We start from the raw sequence: 11527 nt of genomic DNA, 5'->3' as shown, positions 1-11527 counted from the left end.
TTTAATTTCTCCATCAAATCTGAATGAGATCCTTGCTGGGTAGAGTAATCTTGGTTGCAGGTTTTTCTCCTTCACCACTTTAAATATGTCCTGCCACTCCCTTCTGGCTTGTAGAGTTTCTGCTGAAAGATCAGCTGTTAACCTTATGGGGATTCCTTGTGTGTTATTTGTTGTTTTTCCCTTGCTGCTTTTAATATGCTTTCTTTGTATTTAATTTTTGACGGTTTGATTAATATGTGTCTTGGCGTATTTCTCCTTGGATTTATCCTGTATGGGACTCTCTGTGCTTCCTGGACTTGATTAACTATTTCCTTTCCCATATTAGGGAAGTTTTCAACTGTAATCTCTTCAAATATTTTCTCAGTCCCTTTCTTTTTCTCTTCTTCTTCTGGAACCCCTGTAATGCGAATGTTGGTGTGTTTAATGTTGTCCCAGAGGTCTCTGAGACTGTCCTCAGTTCTTTTCATTCTTTTTTCTTTATTCTGCTCTGCAGTAGTTATTTCCACTCTTTTATCTTCCAGGTCACTTATCTGTTCTTCTGCCTCAGTTATTCTGCTATTGATCCCTTCTAGAGTATTTTTAATTTCATTTATTGTGTTGTTCATCATTGCTTGTTTCATCTTTAGTTCTTCTAGGTCCTTGTTAAATGTTTCTTGCATTTTGTCCATTCTATTTTCAAGATTTTGGATCATCTTTACTATCATTATTCTGAATTCTTTTTCAGGTAGACTGCCTATTTCCTCTTCATTTGTTAGGTCTGGTGGGTTTTAATCTTGCTCCTTCATCTGCGGTGTGTTTTTCTGTCTTCTCATTTTGCTTATCTTACTGTGTTTGGGGTCTCCTTTTTGCAGGCTGCAGGTTCGTAGTTCCCGTTGTTTTTGGTGTCTGTCCCCATTGGCTAAGGTTGGTTCAGTGGGTTGTGTAGGCTTCCTGGTGGAGGGGACTAGTGCCTGTGTTCTGGTGGATGAGGCTGGATCTTGTCTCTCTGGTGGGCAGGTCCACGTCTGGTGGTGTGTTTTGGGGTGTCTGTGGACTTACTATGATTTTAGACAGCCTCTCTGCTCATGGGTGGGATTATGTTCCTGTCTCGCTAGTTGTTTGGCATAGGGTGTCCAGCACTGTAGCTTGCTGGTCGTTGAGTGAAGCTGGGTGCTGGTGTTGAGATGGAGATCTCTGGGAGATTTTCACCGTTTGATATTATGTGGAGCTGGGAGGTCTCTTGTGGACCAGTGTCCTGAAGAAGAAAGAAAAAAAGAAAGAGAGAGAGAGAGAGAGAGGGAGAGAGGGAGGGAGGGAGGGAGGAAAGAAAGAAAGAAAGAAAGAAAGAAAGAGAAAGAAGATAAAGTAAAATATAATAAAGTAAGATAAAATAAAATAAAGTTATTAAAATAAAAAATAATTATTAAGAAAAAAATGTTTTTTTTAAAAGAAGAAAAAAAAACGGATAGAATCCTGGGACAAATGGTGGAAGCAAAGCTATACAGACAAAATCTCACACAGAAGCATACACATACACACTCACAAAAACGAAAAGGGGAAAAAATAATAAATCTTGATTCGTTGTCTATTCATGTATTCCACAGATGCAGGGTACATCAAGTTGATTGTGGAGATTTAATCCGCTGCTTCTGAGGCTGCTGGGAGAGACTTCCCTTTCTCTTCTTGGTTCTCACAGCTTCTAGGGCTCAGCTTTGGATTTGGCCCCGCCTCTGCATGTAGGTCGCCAGAGGGCGTCTGTTCTTAGGTCAGACAGGACGGGGTTAAAGGAGCAGCTGCTTCGGGGACTGTGGCTCACTCAGGCCCGGGGGGAGGGAGGGGTACGGAGTGCGGGGCAGGCTTGCGGCGGCAGAGGCCTGTGTGACGTTGCACCAGCTTGAGGCACGCCGTGCGTTCTCCTGGGGAATTTGTCCCTGGATCACGGAACCCTGGCGGTGGCCGGCTGCACAGGCTCCTCGCAAGGGGGTTGTGGATAGTGACGTGTGCTCGCACACAGGCTTCTTGGTGGCGGCAGCAGCAGCCTTAGCATCTCATGACCGTCTCTGGGGTCCGTGCTTTTAGCCGCGGCTCGCGCTCGTCTCTGGAGCTCCTTTAAGCAGCACTCTTAATCCCCTCTCCTCGTGCACCAGGAAACAAAGAGGGAAAGAAAAGTCCCTTGCCTCTTCGGCAGGTCCAGACTTTTCCCCCAGACTCCCTCCTGGCTAGCCGTGGCGCACTAGCCCCTTGCAGGCTGTGTTCACGCCGCCAACCCTAGTCCTCTCCCTGTGCTCTGACCGAAGCCCGAGCATCAGCCCCCAGCCCCGTCCGCCCCAGCGGGTGAGCAGACAAGCCTCTTGGGCTGGTGAGTGCCGGTCGGCTCCGATCCTCTGTGCAAGAATCGCTCCGCTTTGCCCTCCACACCCTGTTGCTGTGCTCTGCTCCGCGGCTTCGAAGCTCCCCCCTCCGCCTCCCACAGTCTCCGCCCGCTAAGGGGCTTCCTAGTGTGTGGAAGCCTTTCCTCCTTCACAGCTCCCTCCCACTGGTGCAGGTCCCGTCCCTATCCTTTTGTCTCTGTTTATTCTTTTTTCTTTTGCCCTACCCCGGTACGTGGGGAGTTTCTTGCCTTTTGGGAGGTCTGAGGTCTTCTGCCAGCCTTCAGTAGGTGTTCTGTAGGAGTTGTTCCACGTGTAGATGTATTTCTGGTGTATCTGTGGGGAGGAAGGTGATCTCTGCGTCTTACTCTTCCGCCATCTTCCCCTCGTCCCCCAAGTCATGAATTTTGTGTAAGAAGAGAGAAAACACCTTTTCTTATGAGAGTGCTTACTGGGTCCCAGCCTCTCACTACTGAAGGCCATTCCCCGCCTCCCGAGGACCCCAGGTTTTCAAAGACTATCAATTTTAAGCTTTTTTTTAGTTGAAGTATAACTCTCTATCCTCTAGATACAGAGCTGGACTAGAAAGACGTGGGAACAAATATTGAGTGGGCCAGTCCATCACACAGTGTCTTAGCGATTGAAATTGTATTTTTGTTTATTTATCCCCCAAAGTAATTTTGGACAACGTTTGAGTTACAGTATATTCTTTGGTTTTTTTATATTGTGGTTTTCCCTCTACAATTTTTTAATCAGCTTTTGCTAAACCAATATAACCTCTTATTACTCAAGAACGTGTACCTTGCTCCCTCTGCTGTAGCGAGATTCATCTGAGTGGGTGTTCTGTGCACATCTGGCCTCCATGTCTTTGCCTGTGCTGTTTCCAGTGCAAGGAATGCCTTCCCTACCCCAGTCTAAATCCTACCTATTTTTAGACATAGTTCAAGTCCTAACTCTTTATAAAACCTTACCTGATTTCTGCAGGTTCCAATTTCCTTCCTCCCTCCCCCCACCTCCCTCCCTCCCTCCCTCCCTCCCTTCTTTCCTTCCTTACTTCCTTCTTTCCTTCCCTCCTTCCTTCCTGTATGTACATATGTATGTATGTATGTCTCTGAAATCTTTCTGGACTTATTCTTTGTTCTATTGTACAGTTTGGTCTCTATCACGCAAATGTTTTATGATATACTGTCACTTTATATGGGAAGGTCTTGCTTGTTTCAGTAGGTTGTAAGCAACGTAAGAAAGACCAAACCAGGTTTCTCTATGTATCCTCTCCTTTGATGCATATCACCAGGAAGAGTAGAGAAGAAGTTTCTGTATTTTACATTGGTACTATTAGTAAAACGTACCAGTAAGCATGGCAAGATAATAATGCTTCTTCGGAATACCTCACAAGATTGCAGTGAAGGATCAGAAATATTCTATTTGTAACCTATTATAAATGTTGGGAGATAGTAATTGTGGTTGGATTAGCGTCAAGATCTTCACATGATGACCCCATTCGGTCTTTTAATTAACTGTATAGTCTGATAATTGCTTCAGTCTTTCAGTGAAACTATAATTCTTTTGTTTCTTAAACTCAACCTGCACTTACTGTGTCTTTGTCGTTGGCCGTGTTTTCCTTCATTGAAAAGTCTCAGCTCAGGGCCCATCTCCACCTGTCAGTCTCCTGTCCACCAGGCAGTGTGACTGTCTAGCAGTAGTAGGTTGGATGTCAATATATGGCACAGTCAAGCGGTTAAGGAGCATTTGCCGTAATGGTGTAGACCCGTGTTTACGGACATAACTCAGGATAGGAGACCATATCTTGTTAAGTGAAAAAATATGTTTTAAAAACTCTGTGGTATGATTTCCATTTTTGTAAATGTATACATATTTTTAAAACATTTGTACTCATTCTTTTCATTTAACAGATATTTATCGAGTGCCTACTGTGTGCTAGGCACTATATCTATGTGTGTAGAAAAATCCTTGAAGGTTATACTCCAATATATATACAGTGATCATCTCTGCTTGCTGAGATAACAGGTGACTTTTTTCTTTTTATTTGTTCTTTCTTTCATTTGCAAGCTTGTATTTTCGCATTTTTCTACAAAGCCCTGTATTATTTATTAACAAGGAACTAATATACTTTTAAAAAACACTTCTGTCCTTCAAAATACGTACTATGTAATATTACATGAAAGACAGACTAAAAACAGGCTAAAATTCCAATGTTAAATAAAAAAGAGAGAGGAGAGAGAGCTAGAGAGGAAGAAAGAAAGGAAAAGAAAAAAAGAAGAAAAGAAGGGAGGAAGCACGTGAAACTCTAGCAGTGACCCATTTTGGGTGGTGGGGTTTCTTGTACAATGTTCACTCTGAAGATTCTACAGTGGGCATATATTAGCTTTAGAACCAGAAAATTTTTGTTTTCTTTTTCAAGAGCCAGTTCAAATGTGATTTTTCTGTGAAGCTGCCTCAGATCCTTTTCAGACTTTTAAAATCCTTTCATCACCTAGCACTCAATAAGTATATAATAAATGGAATGGATGGTACTTCCTAAGTGTGGCCTCAACCTTAGTGACAGATGTCACTAACTTTGTTAATTTTCTCCATTTTTCCAGTTTTTATTTTCAAGAATAAGTTAGATTTCAGATAGGTTATTTCACAACAATAAAAATTTATCCTAAATTTAAAAAAAAGAAAAGGAGGTTACAATACAGAGAACACACAGAAAGACGAAAGACCATATGAGGACAGATCGAGAAGACAGCTATCTGTAAGCCAAGGAGAGAGGCCTCAGAAGAAATAAAACTTGCCATTACCTTAATCTTGGACTTCTGGAACTGTGAAAAAATAAATCTCTTTAAGCCAAAGGCAAAAATGTATCCTATGTGATTAACTTAGAACTGGCATTTGCCTAATACTGACATAATTTTAGTGGCCAGAACTTACTCTGTTCTTTTTATTCTTTTCCTTTTTGGTCCATTGCACGTGTGTGTGTGTGTGTGTGTGTGTGTGTGTGTGTGTATGTGTAGTATATATTTGTATTCACACACATATATTGATATGAAAGTTTACATTCAAACAGTAGACTCCAGATCTGTTGTTAGTCAACTTTTCCTCTTCTCAGAAATTTCTTGTCTAGTACCCTGTCTCCTACAAGTTTTTAGAGAGAAAAGGACTCCTTAACCCAGATTGGAAACGCCATCCACTGAGTGAACTTTTTTTTTCTTTTTTTTAAGATTTATTTTATTATTTACTTATTTATTTATTTAATTTATTTCTTTGGCTGTGTCGGATCTTAGTTGCGGCACGCGGGATCTTTGTTGAGGCACGTGGGACTCCTCGTTGTGGTGCGCGGGCTCGTCTCTAGTTGTGGCGTGCAGGCTGTCTCTTCTCTAGTTGTGGGGTGCGGGTTCTAGAGCACGTGGGCTCTGTCGTTTGCGGCACGCAGGCTCTAGTTGAGGCACGCGAGCTCAGTAGTTGTAGCGCGCAGGCTTAGTTGCCCCGTGGCATGTGGGATCTTAGCTCCCTGACCAGGGATCGAACCCCTGTCCCCGGCACTGTAAGGCGTATTCTTTACCACTGGACCACCAGCTAAGCCCCCACTGAGTGAACTTCCTAGCAACCCCACGGTATCACCTTAGTGGCCTCTGAGGGAGTCATACAGGCAAGAGGCCGTGTGCCGAGACTCCTAGGGGTTACCCAGCCCAGTCCACTGTGCAGCTTTCTTCAGAGGGGGCCAAGGGGTGACAAGGGGGCTTAACCTTTCTGATGCACTTCAACTTCTGCAAAGTAAAGACAGGCTGTAAATGCTGCTGCTGTGTGAAGACACTAAAAGCAATTAGTCATGGCCCAGGCTCCAGCACTACCACCCTAGCTGGAAGAATCAGCCCTGAGCTGCCAGGTTAGCCTTAGACCAGGAGTTCGGGGAGCTCCAATCTCCCATCTCCTGGCTGCCTGCTTTCCAGGAGAGGCCCTGCCCTGCAGGAAGGGTGAGGCTCCTGGAATCTGAGGTATTAGACAGTATTTATCTTGTGGAAGCTGTAAAGGATCTTGGAACCAGGGAAGATTCATTCTAGACAGGAGACGATGTGAATGGAAAGGAGTAAGGTGGGGCCTAGCTGTGGGGAAGAGAAGAAGGAAATTCTTTTTTTTTTTTTAACATCTTTATTGGAGTATAATTGCTTTACAATGGTGTGTTAGTTTCTGCTTTGTAACAAAGTGAATCAGCTATACATATACATATGTTCCCATATCTCTTCCCTCTTGCGTCTCCCTCCCACCCTCCCTATCCCACCCCTCTAGGTGGTCACAAAGCACTGAGCTGATCTCCCTGTGCTATACAGCTGCTTCCCACTAGCTATCTGTTTTACATTTGGTAGTATATATATGTCCATGCCACTCAATCACTTTGTCCCAGCTTACCCTTACCCCTCCCCGTGTCCTCAAGTCCATTCTCTAGTAGGTCTGCGTCTTTATTCCCGTCTTGGCCCTAGGTTGAGAGGAAGGAAATTCTTAAAGAAGTATCATTCTGGGGTACTTTCTAGGGGTCCTGAAAATATTATCAGTTAGCAAAATGCTTCTTCGGATATAGTAGGATGCTTAGATGGGCACATTGGAGCTTTGACTCTTAGCTAGGTTACAGTTATCTTATGGAATTCAGGATCAGACAAAATATCAAAACATCCTCCAAGATGGATCATCCATTGGAGGTTAAAAGAAGATCTCGCTGACATTCTGCTTCATTCCATGATCCCCATTGCCTCACTGAGATTATCTTAGTGAGGCTCTTGTACCTTTACAGGCCTTACTTTTGAAGTTGCATTTACCTCTTAAAAAGGTTCCTGGACCCATTTCCAGTGTGTGTGCGTGTGTGTGTGCGTGTGTGTGTGTGTAGGCTTCCCCACACCCACAATTGTCAACTCAATTCTGACGCTGTCCACTGGTAGATAGAATGAGATTCTACGGGTCAAGGGCTCCATGCCACAAGGCTGCCCTTCACTTCAGACACCAGTCACAAGCCCAGGTTATTGCCTTTGCTCCTGACTGACTGGCCATAAATCAGAGGTTCCCGTGACCCCCTCCTTGGGTTCCATTAATTTGCCAGAACAGCTCACAGCACTCAGGAAAACCCATTTACTCACTAGGTCACCAATTGATTCCAAAAGATATCAGAGGATACAAATCAACAGGCAAATGTAGAGATACACAGGGCGAGGTCCTCAACACAGGAGCTTCAGTCCTTGTGGAGCTGGGTGCCCAGTACGGGGTGGTGTTCTGGGTCCCTGGTATGGATACTCTTTGAACCTCCTCCTTTTTTTGCTTTTTATGGAGGCTTCATTACATAGGCATGATTGATGAACTCATTGGCCACTAGTGATTGATTCAAGCTCTGGCCTGTCTCCTCTCCCCGGAAATCACGGGGTGGGACTAAAAATTCCAACCCTCTAATCACATGTTTGGCTCCACTGGCAACCAACCCCCATCCGTAGGTGCTTTCCCAAAGTCACCTCATTAATATACCAAAAGACATTTATCACCCTCAACACTTAGGAAATTCTAAGGGTTTGGGGAGCTGTGAACCAGAAATAGGAACGAAGACCAAATATGTCTTCTTTATAATAAATCACAGCACCATACCTCTGTTGCCACCTGCTTTTTGATTTGTGATGCTGTGTGTCTGAAACTCTTTACCCCCTTCTATATTATTGGTGACCACTCAGAAATTTAAATCACAGTCATCCATGTGGGAGAAAATGTGAACTCGGCAAGTCTTTCATTTCTGTGAGGAAATACAGTTTCAGATGGATTAACCTAAATCCCCTGAGTATGAGATTTTAATTCCCTAACTCCCTGACATGGAGTGATTTCACTGAAGAGACTGATTTAATCTCTTGCAGTTGATGGATAAACGGTTTGCTAAATTTCAGAACACAGATATGTCCTTTGCTGCTTGACCTCCAGGTTGGGTGGTTGATCCTACATGATGCCATTTATTGAGGATTTGCATTTTTATTAAACTGGGATTGCTAAATCAGACGTGCTTTTGTGCCTGTTCAGTCTGTACCCAGCTATATGTGTGCCCTGTGGTCTGACGCACTAAAATAACCTATTCGCTTTCCTTTTAAACACACTGCTTCATAAAAGGGCATCTCTGTTGCCTACAGATCACATGGTTTCCTATGAACGTGAGCATAAAGATTATGGGACATGACTCATTTTATAGTTAAAAATGGAGGAAGATTTATGAAAGACAGAAAATTTACAGCCTCTATAACTTGATGTACCAAGATTGCTTTAATGCTTTGAATAGCAAAATGTAAAAGTTATGTTATCAGCAAAGCATTTGTGTGTAATAGCTTATGTGTAATCAGTGGTGATATTCGTATGTTTAATTGTTTTTCCTTGTGTTGTATTTTAGGGGTGTGAACCTTATATTTTTGCTGCTATCCATTTGTAAATACACTCAGAAAAGGAGGATTTGGACGACAGGTACTTTCTAAACATGATGCATTTCAAAAGTGGACTCGAATTAACTGAATTGCAAAACATGACAGTGCCCGAAGATGATAACATTAGCAATGATTCCAATGAGTTCACCGAGGTAGAAAATGGTCAGATAAATAGGTGAGTATTTTTCCATGAACAGTTTCTCTCCAGTGAAAGAAATGTCTCTAAAATATCATTCTGGTTTTCAGTTATTCTCTTGAATATTCATTACTAAAGTTATGCTCCATTTGAAGATGTAATTTGAATTTCATATGTGACATCTGTTGGGCATCGTCTGCAATAGCAGATGAAGCAAATAGGAAAGTAATTTATTCATCCTTTCAAATCTTTCAATTGAGTCTAATAAAAATGTATAAATACATTGGACCACAACCAGCCCTAACTTTTCAAAAGCTCTGTGTTTATGAATCAGACCAACTGTTGGAGTTTCACTGCGTGCCATATCTGAATGTGTACTACAGTCATCTGGCCTTGCACACGTTAATCAAGGAATGGTCAAAGTCGCATTTGTCAATGTTCCCATGTTAAAATGACAAATACGCCACTACAAGCATCGTTTGTAATATGGATTTTAAGTAATAATAACACAGAGCCAAATGGCTCTATGAGAAATAGTAGATGAAACAGTACATGAAATGGAGAAATAGTACATGAAAGAGAAAGAAAAGAAGAGATACAGTGAGTGAGGGGAGGTAGGGGGCGGGTAGGAAGAATGCTGGCCTGGCAGCTCTCACCCTTAGCTGTGACCTCAGCAAGTCCTTCCAGCCCTTGGGTCCTGTGTTTCTTAAGTTACAAGAGTAGGACCAAATATCTTTTTTTTTTTTTTTTTAATGATTTGGGGCATTCTCTGACCTTCTGATTTTATTTTTTAATTTTTAAAAAAATGTATTTTATTGAAATATAGTTGACTTACATTGTCATGTTATTTTCTGGTGTACAGCAAAGCGATTCAGTTATACATATATATATATATATATATATATGTATATATATTCTTTTTCATATTCTTTTCCATTATGGTTTATCACAGGATATTGAATATAGTTCCCTGGGCTATACAGTAGGACCTTGTTGTTTATCCATTCTATATATAATAGTTTGCATCTGCTAACCCCAAACTCTCAATCCACCCCTCCCACACCCGCTTCCCACTGGCAACCACAAGTCTGTTCTCTGTGTCTGTGAGTCTGTTTCTGTGTCGTAGATAAGTTCATTTGTGTCATATTTTAGATTCCACATATAAGTGATATCGTATGGAATTTATCTTCCTCTTTCCGACTTACTTCACTTAGCATGATAATCTCTCTAGGTCCATCCATGTTGCTGCAAATTCTGACCTTCTGGTTTTACAGCCAGCTTATATGGATCCCTTAGCAGGAAGCTTTCCAGCTTGGGAGTTAGTGGTGAGGTTTGTTTGAAGCCTAAGGTCTCCTAAAAGGCTGGGAGGAGAGAGTGGAATATACGGGGACTACTTACTAGAACACCAGCCATGCTACGCTTGCGGGAGCGGGGTCAAAAGGAAATTGGGAGGAAGATGAAAACCAGGCATCTTCACAGAAATCATTTCTGATAATCTGCTCTGCATTCTGATACAATGTGTCATTGACTGGGCTGCCATCATTTACAGACACTCAGAAGTTTCAGCCCTGCCCCTCCTCCTTGTACTGTTCCTTACATATTCTCAGAGGTTAAGTCTCCAACCCAAATACTTCCTCATTGCCTTCCAAGTATCATTCACCATGTGATACTTCTTAGTGTTGAACTCAAGTTTGCTTTTTTCACCTTTTCCGTGTAATTTTTTTTTTTTCTTTTTTTGCGGTACGCGGGCCTCTCACCGTTGTGGCCTCTCCCGTTGCGGAGCACAGGCTCCGGACGCGCAGGCTCAGCGGCCATGGCTTACGGACCCAGCCGCTCCGCGGCATGTGGGATCTTCCAGGACCGGGGCACGAACCCGTGTCCCCTGCATCGGCAGGCGGACTCTCAACCACCTTTCTGTGTAATTATTAAGAATAACTACCATTTCTTGAGTGCCAGATGTGATTACATATATTACCACTTATCCTTATAACATCCTTCAATGTATTCTTTTGCAAATAAGGAAAATTTAAAAATTCAGTGTACCATAAGAAAATGGGGGCTCAGAGAAATAAAATAACTTGCTCAAGGGCACACACAGGTCTGTCTGAAATCCCTGTCTTTCCTCTCAGTCCTGCTGCCTCTGATTAAACTGCTCGGGCGTGAATGAGAAAGATAGTCTCTACTATCAATTAAACTCTGCTAAACTCTACCAGTGCTATTTTCTGCTCTGGGCCCCTGGGGTGTTCTGTAGTCACTGCTGACCTGCAGTTAACGGTGATGGATGGGATTCCAGCTATTTCACAATTAGCACATTATAGGTTTATAACAAAGCTTCATTCCCAAAGCAGTGTAAACCTTGAGGACCTTAAAATGAGAGTCTTTTATAATATTCAGCTTAAGATCTGAACTTGATATTTAAAAGTTTTACTAAGAAAAAGTATTGTTTGGGAGGTGATAACCTCTTGCGGTAGGGAGAGGCACCCCTTCTCGCCCCTTGGGGTGCCTGCCAGGGGAGCTCACTTCCCCAGAGACCATGACTAAGACATGGACTGTACAGCCTCCTGATTTTTGGAATTTGGTTCCACTGTCACAAGTGTGGTGTGATG

General features: G+C 42.7%; 1 protein-coding gene across 1 annotated transcript in view; it reads left to right on the top strand.

Annotated features, from left to right (window-relative positions):
- Positions 1-8838: 8838 nt before the first annotated feature.
- Positions 8839-11527, top strand: part of SLC38A1 (solute carrier family 38 member 1) — a gene marked incomplete at both ends in the record, with an annotated part of 45252 nt that continues 42563 nt past the window's right edge. The window contains one exon of the mRNA XM_082665777.1: positions 8839-8960. Within this exon, the coding sequence (XP_082521903.1) occupies positions 8839-8960 (122 nt within the window). The remainder of the gene's footprint in view (positions 8961-11527) is intronic.

This window comes from Grampus griseus, assembly GCF_964374135.1.
Source record: "Grampus griseus genome assembly, chromosome: 11".
Classification (NCBI taxonomy): Eukaryota; Metazoa; Chordata; class Mammalia; order Artiodactyla; family Delphinidae; genus Grampus; species Grampus griseus.
This window is presented reverse-complemented; position numbering and strand designations above follow the sequence as displayed.